The 19908-nt window shown below is 43.8% G+C and overlaps 3 protein-coding genes and 1 long non-coding RNA gene across 8 annotated transcripts; 3 read left to right on the plus strand and 1 right to left on the minus strand.

Moving 5' to 3' along the window:
* Positions 1-826: 826 nt before the first annotated feature.
* LOC101757652 lies at positions 827-4285 on the plus strand. Of its 2 annotated transcripts, none has more exons than XM_004960336.4 (4): positions 827-1052; positions 2426-3080; positions 3580-3727; positions 3904-4285. In XM_004960336.4, exons 2-4 carry the CDS (start codon positions 2543-2545, stop codon positions 3962-3964), a joined length of 747 nt encoding a protein of 248 aa, XP_004960393.1. In that variant the 5' UTR covers positions 827-1052; positions 2426-2542; the 3' UTR covers positions 3965-4285. The 2 variants fall into 2 exon arrangements, with proteins under 2 accessions (XP_004960393.1, XP_004960394.1); XM_004960337.4 differs by lacking the exon at positions 827-1052 and adding an exon at positions 2127-2314.
* A 720-nt stretch (positions 4286-5005) lies between these two features.
* LOC101758340 (pentatricopeptide repeat-containing protein At3g48810) lies at positions 5006-8092 on the plus strand. Its single transcript, XM_004960338.3, has one exon. The coding sequence runs from the start codon at positions 5277-5279 to the stop codon at positions 7257-7259; it is 1983 nt and encodes a 660-aa protein (XP_004960395.2). The 5' UTR covers positions 5006-5276; the 3' UTR covers positions 7260-8092.
* A 10-nt stretch (positions 8093-8102) lies between these two features.
* Positions 8103-13751, minus strand: LOC101758749 (long chain acyl-CoA synthetase 1). Its single transcript, XM_004960340.3, has 20 exons — positions 13618-13751; positions 13059-13242; positions 12229-12292; positions 12036-12125; positions 11838-11894; positions 11703-11751; positions 11481-11557; positions 11354-11393; positions 11175-11269; positions 10848-11015; positions 10648-10758; positions 10466-10553; positions 10321-10387; positions 10169-10244; positions 9936-10053; positions 9228-9473; positions 9010-9149; positions 8735-8917; positions 8415-8534; positions 8103-8319 (listed from the first exon to the last, which is right to left on the minus strand). Exons 2-20 carry the CDS (start codon positions 13217-13219, stop codon positions 8257-8259), a joined length of 2013 nt encoding a protein of 670 aa, XP_004960397.1. The 5' UTR covers positions 13220-13242; positions 13618-13751; the 3' UTR covers positions 8103-8256.
* On the plus strand, positions 13127-18781 carry LOC111256700. 4 transcript variants are annotated; one of them, XR_002676914.1, is made up of 6 exons: positions 13699-13833; positions 13914-14391; positions 14487-14604; positions 15586-15752; positions 18013-18370; positions 18547-18781. It is a non-coding gene; the product is annotated as an uncharacterized LOC111256700 (long non-coding RNA). The 4 variants fall into 4 exon arrangements; XR_002676911.1 differs by lacking the exons at positions 13699-13833; positions 13914-14391 and adding an exon at positions 13127-13261; XR_002676912.1 differs by lacking the exon at positions 13699-13833 and having other exon boundaries at positions 13883-14391.
* The last annotated feature ends 1127 nt before the right edge of the window (positions 18782-19908 follow it).

Below are 19908 nucleotides of genomic sequence, written 5' to 3' on the forward strand. Positions count from 1 at the left end.
CTTCAGCTTATAAGCCGGTTGAAAAGCTGAAACGGTTGATTTGTTGTGAAAGGAAAACACTGTTTGGTGGCTGATAAGCCGACTGAATAAGCTGAAGTAAATAGGCTGATAGTTTTTACTCCTCTAATACAAACATCACTGTTCCATACTTAAATTTAATACTACTTATCTCTCGTTATATTTTGAATGAAAACAGACCTGATTTCTTTTTTTTTTCGTTTGCTCTTTTAGAAAAGTCGCAGCTCAATTAATTGGGACTGACCTACGTCTCCGTCAATCGCCTTAAACTTCCGTCATCGCCAGAATTAAAAAGCGCAAGCTATTTCTGGGTTTTGTGAGTTGGAAGCAGCTGTCGAGCTGACGCCGGCGGAGAGCGGTGTCGAGACCGACGCGCACGTCCAGGGTCTTGGATTCCCTTTCTCCGTGGGCTCGCTGTGCTCAGCAAAACCTCGGGCGGGCTACGTGATTAAACAAAACCCAACCAGCATCAGGGCGGAGCACCACTCAAAATCTTCGAACAAATTTAAGTTCGTCAACCAAATTTCACCATGCATCTAAAATTAAATTTCCCAACCTGCAGCTTGATCTATAGCCGGATTTTAAAGACTGTTTATAAATGATAAAAGAAGCATTTTTTAGTCGCAGCCAAAAAGAACGGATATTCGGTATTGACAAAGGAACTCTTTTCTGCCACGATCCGGATCCTCCATTTGGCGATCCGACGGCGGGCGACGGCCAACGGGATTTAAATACCGCGTGATGCCCGAGGCAGGCAGGCAGGCAAATCTGGATGCTTCCAACCCAACCCAACCCAACCCAACCCAGCGCCCCGGGACGTACGGGACCCCACACCCCCACTGCCCCTCCTCCTCCTCCCCCTCCTCGTCCTCGATCCCCAAGCAGAGCCTCCTCCCTCCCGTTGCTCACGCCGTGGGGTTCGCGAGTCGCCGCCCTTTCCTCCCCGGGTTCGTGGCCGCGGCAGCCGGGGAGTTCTCGATTCGGCGCGGGGGATCGCCGTGGGAGGGTGCGCTGTGGCCGCTGCAGCTCTGTAGGTGGGGCTCTCGTTACCTTTCCTTTGCCTGGATGGATTTCTCCGCTGCTCTTTTGTTTCTGCGGCGAAAGCTGTGATTTTTTGAGGAATTCGGGGGATTTGGGGGGCAGAGTTTGCGGTTTTTATCCCCTTCTTCCCAGGGGTGGTGTGCGTGTGAGCCTAAAGCTGCAATTTTGATGGAATCGCGGTGTTCCTGCGAGCCCCCCTCCTCCAGGATTTTCCTACGGAGAGGGCTTTTTGCTGCATTTCCCCACCTCTCCCAACAGCTTCAGCCAAAAATTCGTGCGGGATCGGTTCCCCTCTCTGCATTGCGCGTGCTCGCTTGTCTCTTTCCCTGTCGGATTTTTGTAGAAGGATAAGCTCCGCGAAGGGGCGAGCTTGGACCGTACCTGACCTCGTCCTACTGCGTGTCCTCTTCCCCTCGTCATTCTGCATGCTCTGGCTGCCAATTGTCCAGCAAATTCGAAGAGTTTCTCCACTTCTGTTTGGCCACCTAACTCTTCTGGTGCCAAATCAAAGTTTTTTTGTTTGCTTTCTGTTCTCTCCCATGCTTTTTAACTGCCGTGCAGTTTAGTTGTAACGAAAAGAAGATTAGTTAGTTTTCTGTATGGGATGAGTTCTTAATTTCTTATGTGCATACTTGGTTGGTCCTTGCCCTTTTTGGGTGGATGATTTAGTTGTGTACTCCAATTCTCATATGGAGTTGTGCCTTACTCGAAATGGTGATGGTTTGGCATCCATTTTTAGAGTAGTCTGGGTAAGAAATAGCATCCCCTTTCTGACACGACCAAAATGAGGTTACCACTGCTCCAAATGGGACGCTTCTTGCGATCAGGAGCAGTTAGTTTCAGTGCCACTGCTTGGCCTAGCTGAACATTTTTTTTTAAAAAAAAGGCAAGCAGAAAACAGGGGGAGAGATTGCCATGTGTAAGCAATCCCATATTCACATGCTTTGTTTGCTTGCAAAGCCTCGTGTGAAAGGGAGGTAACCGAGGGGAGGGAGAACGACTGTAGGGGCGTTGCTTGTGGCGTTCAACGAGGGTAAAGGTTGCCAGCTTTGCGTGTTTCCCTCCTGCGCTTCTGCTTAATTTAGGCAGCCTGTTTTCTCCCTTTGCACCACCTCCTCCTTAGGAAGCAACCTGCTTTATATTGCTGCCTCCATTCCGTGAGTCCTAACACGCGTTCCTGCGTGTTACATGTGTGATTTTCTTGTCATGGTTAGGCTTTCTTGAATCGGTCGGGTGTTTTGGTTTGGTAATTCAGGTAGAGAAGTTTGACATTGTTTCTTGTTTGATTCATTCTTTGGTTACACCTGCTCCCTGATTTAGACTTTTAACTGCAGTAACCTAATTTGTGCCTAACTTATCTCTGCAGGTAGCTGGTATTTCAGAGGCAATTTTCTCCAAATTGAGGGAGGGGAACTCTGATCCCTAGTATCAGAGTGGTTTGCCTATTGATGTGTTAGATCCAAGTGCACAAGTTTTTGCAGTGATGATGGAGGCAAAGGGTGATCAGGATGCTTTGCTTGACCTGGAGAGTGGTAATGGTGCAGCAGGAAGCAATAATAACAGTGGTGTGGATGCCAGTTTTTCAGTGGGTCAAGGAAGAACAGCGCCTAATGGTGCGTGGAATGGTTGCGTGGGTGCCAATGGATGTCTGAAGGATGACAGGAATCAGCACATGGATTGCTCCCCTCCTGCTTTAGATGCTGTTGCTAAAAACGGAGATGACAGAAAGTCTGAAGGGGAGGATAAGCTGGGCCTCCTGGACAGTTCAGGAGGGGAGAAAGCGAAGAAGAAGCGATCCAAAAAGCCGCCGCGGCCACCAAGGCCGTCGACACCTACACCATTGGATGTTTCCGACCAAAAGCTCCTCAACGAGCTGAGTGAACTTGCAATGTTGAAAAGGGCTAGGATTGAGCGAATGAAGGCATTGAAGAAGATGAAGAATGCCAAACAAGGGTCATCAGGTGGCAACTTATGCCCGTTGATCATTACAATTATCTTCTGCGTCGTCATACTCTGGCAAGGTATACCAGATTAGTTCACTGTTAGGGCTACTGTTGTTTGACGTGTTTGTATGGAACAGAAGTTTATCTCATGAATAAAACCTTGATTAAAAATTCCTTTTCTGTTGCTATATTGATAGCTGGCAATGCAAAATTGTTGCATCCGCTTCAAAGTTAAATATCCTGTCAAACTTTAGCAAAATAACTTACATAATTGTCAATGAATATATTGTTAGACCTTCATAAGTTCTTCATTGTCCTTTCCTTTTAGGATAGCCTGGGTACTGGAATTCGTAAGCTTATGTTTCTCAGCAGATAGCATTTGTGTTCGATTCTTCTTCTGTTACTTCTCATAATATGTTTTCAAAAATGAAACTAATTTAAGACATGATCGATAAACACTCAGCACAGAATTTCCAGTTGCCACTTGATATTACTTCTGCGATTGTCATGTAATAGTAATACTAGAGTTGACTTATCAGGAAACATTACCTCAAAGCTCCTCATCTGGATTCTGCAGGTTTTTTCTCGGGACATGGTTCAGCCGTAAGCTTCCATGGATCTCCTGAATCATCAATCAGAGCACATAGCAGTCTTATCTCCATCAGGTTCTACAAGAAGAACCATTCCAATGTGAGACCACCCAGTGTGACCACTGCAGCTCCCGAGTAAGTGATATTGTTTTGTTATAGAACGTAGCATAGTTAGAATTTATATATCTGGTGATGCTTGTTGCAATCTCTTATGTTTAGCATCGAAATATTCATATACTAGAATATCTGGAACCGTCACATATCATGCTTTTATCTGAAGCTGACCCCAATGGTTTCTTCAACCTTTGCAGTAATGTAGAAGCGGTCTCGAGTCTGGTGAATCATAACCAAGCGAGAAGGTTGTCTCGATGATGGAACATGGCGGCCACCACCGCTTGCCTCAAAACTCGCCACATTTTGAAGCCTCGCCTCGTCTCGACCCGGGTTATGTAAATTTTCCGAGACCGTTAGCGCGCTTCCTCGAGGCGGCGCCCCTCCCCTCCTCTCTGTAAAAATGAACTCCTAGTGTGTTGTGCGGCTGGGTCGTACGCTAACTAGTGGGCCTGTTGGCTGCCGTGCCCTTTGGTCACGGCGCTTAGTGATGATGAAGAGAGCAAAGCAAAGCAAAGCAAGCTGTATGTCCGATTACAATAATAAAGGTTTGCGCATAATAATGAAAGCCAATCTGATCCACCGTGTGCTGCGTCTGTTACTGATTTGTATGGACGTCTTGGCTGTGGCCGGTGTCTGTTCATGTGCTGCAGAGATGAGCTGAACAAATATCAGTTCAGAGTGTTAAAAATGGCTAGTTTGACAGGAGCTGCTGAGAATTCTCAGCTCAGACTCCAGACTGTTCGGTGAGATCCAGGAAAGATGCGTACAGGTTGTTGATCCGCTGCACAGTGTGTGTGAACTGTGAAGCGTGGATGCCGCAGGCATTTGTTCCAGGGATGGCTGGACGATCTGATCAGATACGATTCAGATCAGATCAGATTCAGATCCACAGGTTCTTGTCTCCGTCTCCATCCCCGTGTGCATTTCTCCAGTGCTGTAATGGCAAGTTCCACATGGCATCGCTTGCGAACCGGCCACGGCCAGCGCGACGCGTCTGTCTGTGACGGCGTAACACGTACAACGCTTTGCGAGTTGACTTGTGCAGGTTGAGTACACCTGCACAGGCGCTAGATCTCCGCTGTTTGACTTGGGCCGAGAGCGTAATGCGCCTTGGTGTATGCGTGTGTTTTCTTGAGTGCTCTAGTGGTAAATGCCACAAGACGTTGCTTCCCATGCTGACGGCACAACCTCTGAACCGGCCGGTGAAACGCGTTCGTGGGCTCACTTGTGAGTTGACTTTACTTGAACGGGTCACGCAAAAAGCACTAGATTCTCCGCTACCACGATCTGTCGCGCAAAAAGAGGAGACACAACACGTGTGGAATAAATATTGGGCCCAATCTTTTTGATTGAGATGGGGGAGAGAATAATCGCGATCCAATTTGGGCCCTGGTGGCACAAAGGCCGTGCGGCCCATACATATAGGCAGTAGAATTTCTCTCGGGCTCGGATCCCTCGGGCCGTATTTGGATCGACCCGGTGGAATTTGGTCGTCCGGTTGGGCAAATTTGCGAAAGGAACCCGCACTCGTCGAAATTTCCAAACGTGCCCCCAGATCATCACCGCGTTTATGGTTCGCTCCCCCGCGCATTCGAACGGACCTCATCTGCGCGCCATGTGCTCGATCAAATGCCGCCTCCTTCTCAGGCGGCTCCGCTGCCACCGCTTCTCCACGACGGCGTCGAAATCTAGCCTCCCGCGGGGTAATAATGCAGAGGAGCTTCCTCGGGGGGCGGGTCCGCCTCCCACGCCGGACGCCACCACGGACGCATCGAGAGGCCACGAGGCGGCGGTCAAGCGGCTCGCGGCGGCGGGCGACGTGGACGGCGTGCAGCTGGCGCTGCAGGAGATGCGGCTGCGCGGGGTGCCCTGCACCGAGGGCGCCCTCGTCGCCGCCATCGGCGCCTTCGCCCGCGCGGGGGCGCCCGACCGCGCGCTCAAGACGTTCTACCGCGCGGTCCACGACCTCGGCTGCGCGCGCCCCACCGCGCCGCGGCTCTACAACCACCTCATCGACGCGCTGCTCCGGGAGAACATGGTCGCGGCCGTCGTGCCGGTCTACGAGAACATGAAGAAGAACTGCGTCCAGCCCAACGTGTTCACCTACAACCTGTTGGTCAAGGCGCTGTGCCAGAACGACCGGGTCGGGGCCGCGCGCAGAATGCTCGACGAAATGGCCAGGAAGGGGTGTCCCCCGGACGACGTGACCCACGCCACCATCGTCTCCGCGCTGTGCAAGCATGGCAGGGTGGACGAGGCCAGAGAGGTGCTGGCTGCGGCCCCGCCCGTGTGCGCCTCGTACAATGCCGTCGTTCTAGCTCTCTGCAGAGAATTCAGGATGCAGGATGTGTTTCTGATTGTCGAGGAAATGGTTCAGAGGGAATTACATCCTAGTGTGATCACGTACACAACTATAGTCGACGCGTTCTGCAAGGCCAGGGAGCTGAGGAGTGCATGCGCCATTCTGGCTAGGATGGTGGTCACCGGTTGCACTCCAAATGTTCCGACATTCACAGCGATGGTGAAAGGTCTCTTCGATTGTGGAAGTTTACATGATGCACTCCGCATGTGGAAATGGATGGTGGCTGAAGGATGGGCACCATCGACAGTATCTTACAATGTTCTCATCCGTGGCCTTTGCAGCATTGGCGATCTCAAGGGAGCATTGTCTGTTCTCAACAGCATGGAGCAACATGGCTGTTTTCCTAATGTGAGGACCTACTCCACTCTTATCGATGGTTTCTCCAAAGCTGGGGACCTAGATGGTGCCATGTCAATATGGAATGACATGACAGGTGCTGGTTGCAAGCCAAATGTTGTTGTTTACACGAACATGGTGGATGTGTTTTGCAGGAAGTTGATGTTTGATCAGGCCGAGAATCTTATTGATAAGATGCTATTCGAAAATTGTCCTCCCAATGCAGTGACATTCAACACGTTGATCAGAAGTCTGTGCGGCTGTGGAAGAGTTGGGAGAGCTCTGGGTGTGTTCCATGAGATGAGAAGGCATGGATGCCCGCCAAATGATAGGACCTATAATGAGTTGCTCCATGGTCTTTTTAGAGAGGGAAACTGTGAAGACTCTCTTCAAATGGTGATTGAGATGCGAAACCATGGCATGGAGTTGAGTCTAGTAACATACAACACTGTAGTAAGTGGTCTCTGTCAGATGAAAATGAGCAGAGAAGCTATGCTATTTCTGGGGAGAATGATAGTTCAAGGAATCCAACCAGATGCATTTACTTTCAATGCAATGATTTATGCTTACTGCAAGGAAGGGAAAATCAGGATGGCAGCTTGGATGTTAGGTGGGATGAATGCAGTGAACTGCCCTCGGAACATAGTTGCATACACTATTCTGATGGCAGAGCTTTGCAATCAGCATAGGCTGGAAGATGCCATGGTGTATCTACTAAAGATGTTATATGAAGGTATATATCCAAATACGGCAACATGGAATGTGTTGGTCCGTGGAGCTTTTAGAAACCTTGGCTGCATTGAACCAATTGATTTAGTCCAGCATATTACCAGAGACTTGTCAGCAGGGACCTAAGGATCACTATTGCCATTCTTTGGCTTCCCAGTGGGTAAAGCTGACAAGCATCAGATTCTGTCAGATTGTTGTTGCTGCATTAAGTAGTTCATAAGGTATGCAAAATTATGTAACTTTAACAATTTTTTTTTTATCATTGATGAGCAAGTTACAACTCATTTATAAATATTCTGACGACAGTAATAAGATGATTTGAAGTTCTGAAGATGTTCCTTGAGGTCTCATTTAGGAGGCATCAGTCAAACTCACATACTCTCTTCACCTGTTCTGTCAGTGTGTAGGATCTAGTGTGTGCACTGTGCAATATCAATGTTGCCTAAGAACTTTGAAAATTTCGGTCAATGATAGTTATTTATTTTCCATTGGCATATGTTCTCTGTTCAAGTCGTTAGCACTTGGTCTTACACTCTCACTAGTAAACTTTTGTATGAAACACTTTCTAAAATATGGTTATTGATAGTTTCTGCACTCTCATCGCACTTGTTTACATAAGGACATGGGGGAGAGAGAGAGAGACATGTTTCTTGGATAAAATGCTTTCTTACAATTTGTCCATTATCGATAATGTAAGTTCATAAAAGGGTTGTAGTCTTTTAGAAACTGATTTGGAGATGGAAGTAAGAACCTGGTAAGCGCTAGGTGTTAGGCAGGCGACATAGCGATGCCTTTAGCTCATATGGGTTAGGCAAGGTGGGGAGTGACAAATAGTCACTAGGCACTGCCCATATGGGCTAGGATGCCACGTTTTAGAACACTGGGGGTGAACTGGATCGATGTTTTCAAAACAGATGCTAGGTTCGTTTCGGTTTGTGAGCTGGTTAGTGAAGATCTTCAGAACCCTGGTTGAGACTCATATGATCGCTATAGCTACACAAAGGTACAATATACATTTTATTTCTTACATATAGCCCTTAGTAGTTGAGTGTCAATGTTCAATGCAAGATTTACAATGATGTTTCCCTTCTTTTCAGCTTACGATAAAATAGGGCACATCTTTTCACTTAGCTTTGGCAGCATTCTTCTGTGCCTCGAGCTTTTTGTATACTGCATCAATGTCGGACTGCACATAAAGAACATAGGATTAGAACTACTCAAAAGCAGCAAGAAAGGCCAAGAAATAAGTGACTGAAATAGATCTTTAAATGCCCTCCTCACCTGGTAATATTTCAGCATATTGTTTCTTCTCTTCTTCATTGTTGCAGTTACCAAATCCCTTTCGATGTCAAAAGGTAGAGGATCCAACACTATGCCTTTGATGTACTCGAAACCTCGTAGCTGATTTGTGGCATGCAATGAGGGTTACCATATATAACACTTAGAAATGCACTGAAATGGTGAAATGCAAGAGGTCTACAGAACTAAGATACTTCCTCTTTTCTTTTCTTCTCCATTACTACTTATGATGATTTAGCGCGTGACATGATAAAGTAATTAATCCATCCTATAAGTCTGTCAGAGTGAATAGATGATCTTACCTTGTTCTTCTGTGCAACAGCTGTCAGCTCTTTCAGGATGTACTCCTTAAGGCCTTCAAGTTTGCAGATTTCACCGAAAGACCCCTTGTAGCCGTTGGACTCTGCCCACTTCATCGTGTTTTCTTCATGTGGATTGACTACTGCAACTAAATTTGATCTGAAGCTGTCCCCATATACCCAGATCTAGAAAAAGGAGGGAAATGACAGTATTAAATGTTGACCAGTATTCTCTCTTAATTCAGTTTGCTATATCCACTGGATTTTTTTTTTCTTACATCTTCAACAAGTGGAGGGAAGCCATATACTTTCTCGAGGTACTCAACTGCAACATATTCCCCCTGTGACAACTTAAATATGTTCTTTTTTCGGTCAATTACCTTCAAGATTCCATCCGGGGTCATCTCTCCAATGTCGCCTGACAATAAATGTGTGTCTGAGCATTCTACTGCAGAAGCTTATCTAAATTTCTGTTTTGATTAAATTAATTGTTCACCTGTATGAAACCATCCATCAACTATGGCTTCGTTTGTGAGCTCAGGATTTTTGTAGTACCCAGCAAAGAGAGACTTCCCTCGAATGCAGATTTCACCACGTGAAGGGACACCAAGTGGATCATAGCCCATCTCAGGTACTTCTTCCAGTCGTATTTCAGTGTAGGTGGCAGGTACGCCAACACTTCCAACCAGGGCCATGTCATCAATGTAGCAGACTGTGCTAGGTCCCAGTGTTTCTGTTAAACCTGAGCAAAGGCCAAGAAATCCAACTTCATTGGTTTCTTTTGGCTAACTAGGATTTACAACTCAGTCATTTATTAATAGAATGGAACCGGAGAAACAGATTTCCTAAAAGATTTTGCTTCTTGTCATAAGGATTAAGGAGTAAGGTGCAAGCGAGTGCAAGTGCAATAAAGCTAAATACTTCACACAGTAAGCCAGCAAAAGTTCTCCCAAAACTAGTATTTGCAGTGAAAAATATGAAATTGTGACTCATATCATAGGGCTAGGATAGTAAAAGGAAAACCTGAGCTCAACATAATCAAGTAATTGGCATTAAAATTGTTTAATTCTCTTCATTACACTTTACGCTCTACTCATTTCTCTTCTCTATAATAAACATTGCCAAATTAGCCTAAGATAGAATCATTTTGAGATTGAATTGATAACTCCATTTTAATGCTACTGGAAACTGTAGAAAGTATTACCATATCCTTGGATAAAGTATGCACATGTGGTCACTCTCAAGAACTCTTCAATCTCAGTACTTAATGGAGCCCCTCCTGAGATTAATAAGCGAAGACGACCTCCAAGCCTCGCCTTGACCTAATCAAGCAAATGGCAACAAAGTACCCAGTATTGAAATTGTGAGTACTGCTTCTTTGGCTCTAGAGATTTTTTTTGTTCCCAGTTAGATACTTATGCCTAAGAAGCATGTAACCTTGCGAAAAGCCAGCATGTCCGCAAAAGGTGAAGCAGTTTTGTGTGAGTAGCCTGATTTCATGCTTGTCAGTTTGCTGGATTACAAAAGCTACAGTAAGCAGACATAATTGATTTGCAGCTTGAAGGAACTCATGGTGCCAAACAACTTACCGGTTGTACAAAGCATTAAAAATCACCCTTCTAAGTGGTCTGAGTTCCGCAATGGCTTTTAAGATACCTAGAGCCAGTCATAATGGGTTGTCTGAGCTAACAAAATATGAGCTTAATTGCTACAGTTATATTCTAATTTCATTACCTTCATAAATTCTTTCGTACACTCGGGGTACCCCAACTAGTAGAGTTGGCTTTAGCTCCTGGATATCATCCCTTAAGGCATTCAAATCCTGAAAAGAAAAGGAAATTTTGATTCCACTTTTTAATGATAATGAGTGACTGATTGTATGATTAGAAAGGCTAATGCATAGTGGATTGACTCACCCCGTGGTAATAGCCAATTGAGGCTCCTTTGTGAAAGAAATACTCTTCGATCATGCGGTCAAGAATGTGAGCAAGTGGGAGGAAGGATAGAAAGACATCATCTGTTGTCATCTGATTAGATGAAGGCACCAAGTTATGCATAAATCCGAACAATCTATTGAATCATATTCAGAGCAGTAAATTTAAGGAAAGGGAGTGACCTTGTCATCAAACTGATCCATAAAGAGGTCCACTCCTTTTACATACATGGCATGGCTTTCATGGGTTAGCATAACACCTTTTGGCTGTCCGCTTGTTCCACTTGTATACATGATAGTACATAAATCATTTGCTTGCGGAGGGCAAGGTTGACGAGGATTAACTTTTCCCTGAAAAATCCAATTCCACAGGTGATGCTCACTCATCACATATGCCCTTAAAACATAGTTGGTTCATTACAAATATAATTTTCACAAACATGACTACAAAACTGGCTTTTCCATAGATTTCATAGGGTGAACTGTAACCATGGACAGTATTGTACCTACCACTTTTAAGAATTCATTCCAGGAGTACATTTTCATCCCAATCTGATCTGCTTCTTTGATCTGTTCCCTTGTTGCCGAAGTGAATGCCACCAATGCTGTAACCATGTTTGGATAATGATGTTTGAAAATATAGTCTTTCCAAATTACAAATGGACCCTAATAGTTTTGCCTTTGCTTACCTTTTAGCCTCTTAGCAGACTTGCAATTTGGGGATAGTATCTGCACATGAAAAGCTCTCATGTAATGTCAGAATTTAATATGAAAGATACTAAAGATAGTGACGTAGTTGATCCATCTTAATTATACCTCTTTTATTTTCTTGTCCTGTATGAAGACAACATCAATCTCAGCATGATCAATAATGTAGTCAACAGCTCCTGCACCTGTACACCATGGAAAGTTATTAATGCTAAAATTCTAATGCATTACATTTTTTTCATCAAAGACATGTATTTCAATATTTGTCATTAATCAATCCAAAACATTCTATGATGAGGGCCTAGTACTATTTAATGCTTTCCTACTTACCTAAAGTATCGTACAGTGGGACACAGATTAGACTGTAGCCATTGCAAGCCTGCAAAAGTTTATTGAGGATTAACATTTTACTTGGAAAAGGAGGAGATTGGGGGAATTAACATTCATACAAGTCACTATGGTTACCTGCATTGCCACTATCCACTGAGGGCAGTTGGTTCCATAGATTCCGATCCTGGAACCCTAGTATCAGTGTAAGTCAAACAAAGAAGCATCAGTTTGCCTGATTCATAGTTGGATATGCAGAGGCCAATTTACCAACAATGGAAGAAAGCCTAGTTTACATAGTTGGAGTTGAAAGTTAGCTTAAGTTTATGCTCTTACTGGTTGCACTCCGAGCTCTTGCAAAGCAGAGCCAATTTGCAGCACTTCATCGTAGACCTCCTTGTATGATTTCCACAAATAGGGCCCTGGCTAGAAAATGGAAACAGAGAAGTTTTCACCAATTATACAGAAACTAAAATTAAGAAAGACCAGATACAGAATATGCATGACCCTATCATTTATGTGTGCTTACCACTCCATCTTTAAGCGGACGCCATCCAAGCATCCGGTTGTTGGGATACTTGTCTGCTGCGACCCTGCATGAACATAAGGAAAGGATTAATAGATTTTCTGAGAACTGTACGTAATTGTACTCAGCTATGTTTTTTTTTTGCATCAGTTATTTTCCACACATGTAAGTAAAAAACTTTCCATGTATGGTAGCTAAATTACATTGTATATGAATTTGAAATATCTTTAGATTTATTATCTTTGGGTGTTATAGTCTACATGTTCTCTATGTAGATATCAGATGAAGTGCAATTAGGCACCATTACTTCAAAGACTAATGCTGGACACACTTGTTGAATTGTTGATGCCATGCTATGGTATGTTTCAATTTCTGTTTCATTGCATATGCTACGTGAATCCTACTATCCCTGAAGATTCTTTCAGATTTAAACAGTTTATGCAGAAGGAATAAAAAAAGAAAAGTAATGGAGCACATAAAGATCCTTACAGTACACAGAACACTTCAAGTTTTAGACTTTTAGGGCAGAATTTGCTTTGCTGGCTACTAAAAGAAACATCTCATACTCCTCTAAGTCATATGTGCTGACATGAAAAACTATAATCATATTTTCTGCAACATCAAGGGCGAAACAACAGTAGACAAGCAAGTGCGGAACATAACGATGGGTGACATATACTGAAAGTATTCTGCTTAAATTATTGCTTACTACTGTCTTTGCCTTTGTCATTGAGAAAATGGTGTGTAACACTGCATATTTTGTGACGGAAACTAAAGAAACATAATTAAAAAAAATTGGACAAGTGAGCTTGATTGTTGTTTAAGTTGTGTACCTAAACACATCCCACGATGTTTTCATGTCAGCCTCAAGCTGCGGGAATCCATCCTTGGCCAGCACGCTCCGGAAAACTGGCCCTACCGCTAGGCGGCCATCCTTGCTGGGCTTCGCATCTTCCACTTTAACCGTGAAGATATTCTTCGGGTTTGCCTCCATCTCTCAAGATGGCTTCAAAGCCCCTAACATCCAGAACTCAAGGTTAGTTCCTCTCAGAACCTTGAACTCTGTGACCCTTAAATGATGTATTTGAAGTGCAGTAATTCAACCAATTGTGCGAACTGGAAGTTTCTTATGTGCCAAGAAAAAGAGAAAAATCTACTAAGCATTGAGTTGGATAGTGAGAGGGGGTGTGGGGAGGAAGCTTCCACGGAAGACCATTTCAGGGTTTATAGCTCCTCAACAATCCTATTTGACATTTTCTGATTACAAATGATATCCTTGCGTGTGTGTGTGTGTGTCTATTCGAAGAACATTGCTGACTTTCAGGTTTTGTTGATCAATCCTATTTGTTTATTGGGTGCAATCCGGAAGTAAGAGAAAGAGAGAGAGCTTACAGACAGGGGAGCTGGAGGAGACAGAGCTCTTGGACTGAATTGAGAAGAAGCTCGCACTGATGTCTTGTGGATGAGAGGAAGAAGAGATGTCTCTTTACTATATATGCAGAGAGGGGCACCATGGCGAAGGAAAGTTGTGCGGGGAAGAAAAAGTGGCGTCGGTGGGGCCCGCATGCTGAGAGACCGAGTGCTGAATCTGAAACCGCTTACCCCCAGGTTTAGAGACAGAAACTTCCAAAAAAAATAAGCTTTTTTGTGTGCTTAGCGCGTGAACAATCTGATCTTTCTTTACACAGAGAGATGGAGCGTCATCACACGCGTGCGCTCGGGGAGAGAGAGAGTCAGCAGGGAGATGAGAGATGGGAGAAAGAGAGGGTGGTTGGCCCAGGAATAACTAGTGTACCCTCCTTGCCCTGTCAGTTGGTCCGTAAGGCCAGTCGTCACAAAGCTACTAAGTAGAATAACATGATGCGTTTTTTCACTGCACTAACATGTTAAGCATGTTTTGTCATACCCATCCACATGATTTGCACTTGAGGTTTAGCCGTTGTTTGTTGGGATCAGGCCGTGGAATTGAACCATACAGTGGCGGCAGTTACTTATCCAAGAAAAACATGATAGCATTTCTATATTTGAAAAAAAAGGAAAGAAAAAACATGGCCTGCCCCGGTTTCATGGGAAACCAGGCGCTGAGATCATAGCAAAACAAAATCTTTGTTTTAAAAAGTGGCACGGACAGCATGACATGGGTTTGCAGAAAGAGATCAAAGTCAGGTAGTTTTGGTGTCACAGATTTAAAAGCTTTTTTTTCCTAAGCAAATATATAGTTCCAGATGATATATAACAGAAAATAATTTTGTCTTGTACAGTGGAGGAGAAGATAGAGATGCAGCGGTCTGCAAGGGCGATCTGGAGATATGGCTGTATGCCTGTATGGTACTGGTGATTGGTGACCTCTCAGCATCGACGTGCCTTTGTGGTTGGAAGGTAACATTACAGTACAAAAAGGCTTTTGTTGCATGTCCTGCTTTCTGTCTAGTTTGCTGTAATATTTCTTTCCTTCACGTCCCTCTTGTTTACATTTTGGTACCGGAAAAAAAATTGAATTGACCTGATCTGTTACCCCGGGTTCAGTTGTCGGACTAGACAAAATTCTTGTCGTCTCGCTATATACCTCTTGGAATGCATACATGCATGGGTGTAGGAATTTGACAGAGGGGCTGTCGGGCTCAGAGAGGGAAAATTAGGATTCAAGTAACACTGGCGATGCAACTAGCCAACCATCGTGCCGTTAGATTTTATACACGTCCATAGTGAAAAGGAATTTGTCGCGTGAACAGTTCCCTTTCCTCACGATGTGATAAAGTAGTAAGACTTGGTACTGAGTTGTTATGACACCAAGTAACCACTAATCAACATTGTCGATCAACCAATTGCCAACTTGGCTTAGGAGTATCTAGCCATTGACTGAATCGTGCCTTTTTCTTTCAGTTCAGATTCTTTATTATTGTGAAAACGGTTTTAGGGGAAAAGTCTCCACCCAAAAAAGACATCTATCAGAAGAATTCAAGAAATCAACTTGCCTACAAAGAAATAAATTAGAGATAGAGATAGAGAGAATAAGAAAAAAAAGATAACTCTTTCTGATAGGAGGATGCCCTATTATGCACTCAGGAAAAGGAAAATTAAGAAAAGTATAGCAGTACAAGAAGGGGAAAAATCATGTCTTCACTGATTAGATTGCTTTGAAACCTGCTGTATATACAATGGAGTCGTACCACTTCATTATCTGACTGAGCAATCAAGGCCTGTACGTGTAGCAATATTCAATTGGTTTTAAGCCTTTCAGAAATGTTTTGAGCGTGTAGCTCTGCTATAAACTGCGAGCTCCCAACAGATGGTGTTGTACATGATGAATTTCCCATCTAGCAATGAATGGCCAACAGTAAATGAGCCTTATTACTGTAGGCTAACCTACCCGATGCTGTTTGCTTCTCAAGGGAGATAACTGCCCGTCCTGTTCGTGGCCCCAGCATCAAAGGGGCAGCACTGCTAGTCTGCTACTGGTACTGTGGGTGACATTTCATCGTGCTCAATTGATGCAACCAGCAACAGCCTTCCCAGGCAGGCGGAAGGTAGCCATTAATCGCACCTATTTATTTTCTTTTACTGGATAGAAATATGCGTCTTTGTTGTGCTCGCTAGAACTCACAAAATCCGAATTTCTAGCAATTTTAGAACAAACTAAGCACTAAGAGAGTCTATTCTGCTCCTCGTTAAACAAGAAATAGCACTCTTAGTTACCTTAATTGCGCCATCTTTTCAGCTTTTTCATAACATTAATATATGGTTTAAATATGCTACATAATTTACAACAAGCAAGGGCATTCTTGATTGGCTTAACTATACAGAATATCACGAGACTAATTACTGCTTGAGAGTTTAGTTTATAGAAGTGTTTATATTCGTGGACAAATGAAGACCCCTAGAAATACTTATATTTGTGGACTGAGGAAGTAGTCCACTGTTGTGAGGCATAATTTGTCTCATAAAGTCAAACTTGGTAGCATGGTTAACTAGTCAATTTATATACGTATTTGGTATAGCAAAAAAGCTGTGTATTAATAGTTTTCTATTTCAAAGTGCAATTATTATAGTGTTGATTTTGTGGCAATTGATAATACATGGAAGAGAAATTAGAGGTCAAAGTGTTTTTTAGATTTTTTTTTCATATCGAAATATGCTGGACAAAGGGAGCAGTACTGTACCGCCAATAGTGCGTAAGATATTGAATGCTCATACCAAATCGGAGGATACTCGACATAACCTAACACAAATCGTTCATCCAGAAATGTAACGAGGCTGTGATTAGCTTCTACGTTTGTATAAAATGCTCTCTTAAACCCCTTTTTTTCTCTATAGACTTAATGGCCGTCCATAACCATGCATCCCATATTATGAGCAAACAGTCATATAGATTGCAGCAGCAACCTTGCAATCCACGGCCAGTTGTAGGTGAAACAGTGCCATTGCTATGGCCTTGTTTAGTTCCTAATTTGGAAGTGGTAAAGTTGGGATTTTGTCATAAATGCACAACCGTAATGTTTCGTTTGTATTTGTGAATTATTGTTCAAACATTGACTAATTAGGCTCAAAAGATTCGTCTCGCAAAGTACAACAAAACTGTGCAATTAGTTTTTAATTTCGTCTACATTTAGTACTCCATCCATGTACCGCAAGTTTGATGTGATGGGGAATCTTCTTTTTGCATAGTGCCAAAGTTAGGATTTTGGGGGAACTAAACAGCCATATATGGTATAGGACTGGCTAGGGTTTTATGTATGTTGGACAAGGTGGGCACAGGACATACTCATGGCCCAACATTAATTTGGTTGTTCATGCCTATCCGTGTTAAAAAATAATCGATCCATTAAGTTACGATCACTGCACTGCCCAAGTACTAGGATGGATCATGTGTCAATTAATTTCTATATGGTAGTATAGGTGTTGGTTGGGCCGCTTGCCACCTGTAAAAGTACGTGTCAGTAACACAGGCGATGCTCAACTGTTTCTAAGAAAAAGAAAGAAACCTCAAACTTAAAGTTCCATACGACTAACATGTTCAAAAAGGCTCCTTTTATTCTAGAAACAAATGTTTTTTAGAAAAGCCTCTATAGATATCGCTTTTCTTTAGAGGAAATTGAGATATTGCTAGGTCAGTTTGATGGCAATGCCTGTTGGAAAATTTCTTTCCCTCGCACTCGCAGCATCATCTCCCATTCTCCGCTGTATCAGGTGGTTGCAATCAGCTGGACATGCATGGATTTTTATTTGCCTCTCGTGACAAAAGAAAAAAATATCATTACCTCCGTATAGTAATCAAGCAGTTAGCAAGTGGAGCGTTGTCTCAAGAAAGACGAGATTTTCCAGTTTTCATGATTTCTTAAGAAAACCACGACAATGACTACTGCATTGATCGCCCCTGCAAGTGTACCGGCTCATCTAACTCGTCTGAAAAAGCTGCTGGACCATCCCAGCTCTCTGCTCTCGTGATGAACGAAGTACTCCTCTTGATATCAGGCCGTGTTTAGTTGGGGAATTTGGGAGGTGCCAAATTACTGTTACAGCACTGTAGCACACTGTAGCGTTTCGTTTGTATTTGTGAATTATTGTCCAAATATTGACTAATTAGGCTCAAAAGATTCGTCTCGCAAAGTACAACAAAACTGTGCAATTAGTTTTTAATTTCATCTACATTTAGTACTCCATGCATGTACCGCAAGTTTGATGTGATGGGGAATCTTCTTTTTGCATAGTGTCAAAGTTGGGAGTTGGAAGTAACTAAACATGGCCTCAGTAAGTAGTCTCAGTCTTTTCCTTTCATTATTTTTTCAGATGATGTGCACAAGACGTATGGTACTTGACAGGGCCATTTAACAGGGCACACCTACCAGCCCCTGTCCAGGACTCAATTCTGTGGGTCAGGTCTCTCAGGCTCCGTCCATTGGACCATCCATCCATTCCATTGCCGGAATGGAAAGAGGCAAAGCAAGATACCAGAAAAGCAGCCATGGTGGCGATGTCATGCAGATGCAGAAGTGGGTGGGGAGCAGTTGGGCTTAATTTCGCATGGTTGCATCCGCCAGCACACAGCTTCAGAGTTGACACACGCCAAGGGAAGCGTTTGGCCGGGCCTGAATTTGTAAAACAGCAAGCTGATGCGTCTCATTTTCCTACACTTTCTTCCGGTAAGGTAATGCAATCCTTCTCTCTAGCGTGCTTTGGTGATTACAAGTTTGTTTCGTAATAGGTGTCCTGAAACTTGGGGTATTAGTGCCAAAGATCACACACAAATCGTGGATGAACTTGGCTGGAGGTGTTGCGTATATCTCGTTATTGTCTAATATAATCCTGTGTGGATGGATGCAGGGTACTCCCAGGGGCCAGGGTGAAGGGAATTACACCTGGGACGATGTGGTCTCATGTGGAACGGTTGGCATCCGGACAACTACTCTGATTATTGATTTCTTCTCAACGGACATTTCGTTCTGTCTGCTAGATATGCTTATCAAAGAACATCATCTGCTGGACCAGTTCTTCACCTAATCTAACAACATTTGCAAACCCGAACTTAATGCATTGAATGGCAGATGTCTCACCATTGGACCGCAATGATTTCTGGGTCTTTTTTTTCCCAACCAAATGGTTGGACTAATTATTTTTTTACTAAGTGTACGTATTTCATTTTCACTCAACGTCCCCGGAGAAAGTTGTCGCTCGAGCCTCGATCCCTGCATATTTGGTGATCCGTACGTGCTAAATTCACCTACTGATCAGCTGTGCACCAAAGCGTAAATTCTACCCATTGCAAGATAGAATCTAGACAGAACAGTGTCCTGTACAGTGATGAACAGATACTGATGAGACCAGGACATGAGCAGGGGAATGTTGACGAGCCAGGCTCACCCATCACCCATGCAAGGTTGTTTGGCGATCTGTATATTCCAACTGACAGATAGATCATGAATGTAGCTACGTCAGGTTCATTCCACTTCCACCCTTGGATCAGCTGATTGGACCTTCAATTTGATCTGTAGCTAGTCCAAGCAACTGCTCATGTTATCTTTTCCACTAGGAAATTGATAGCCAGATCAACTAGGGTTTTGAGGTGCCTTTCACCATATGCATCATAATCTGTAGTTTTGAGGTGCCTTTCACTCTGTTTTTTTTTTGTTTCAGCATGTGTACAATTTTCAATCATGCCTTTGTTGGACCGGAGAGGCATCGATCGATCGACGTTAACCTGAACATTTTGGTCCATGCACATCCATCCATCCAGCTGCATGCAGCAACTAACGGGGTGGACCACCTACATACGTCCGGCTGAGCTGACACGCAGGAAACAGTGCACTGCACAAACGACCAATTCAAGATAACTAAAGGCCATGAGACGATGAGATAGTAAATCTAAAAAAAGGAGATACATGCAAACACATTGCGTGTCCCGGACGGTGTGGTTTGACGTGGCAGCCTCTGTGTCGTCACGGTCGCCGCATAACTGCGCGCAGTACGTAAATCTCGATCATTTGCCTTGCCGGAGACCATGCATGACAAAGCTAGCATCACATCCTCTCCATGGATCCGTTGCCTCTAGCGCCTAGCCTGCCTGATAGGTCACAAGGCAAGCGAAAATTAAAGCGAGTGCACCAAGTTGCTCCGATCTATCCACCTCGCTCGCCGCTGCCAGTTCCACAGAGTAAATGTTGTCAGCAGAATACCCCCAACCAATTT

This window comes from Setaria italica, chromosome III (genome assembly GCF_000263155.2).
Source record: "Setaria italica strain Yugu1 chromosome III, Setaria_italica_v2.0, whole genome shotgun sequence".
In the NCBI taxonomy this organism is placed as follows: Eukaryota; Viridiplantae; Streptophyta; class Magnoliopsida; order Poales; family Poaceae; genus Setaria; species Setaria italica.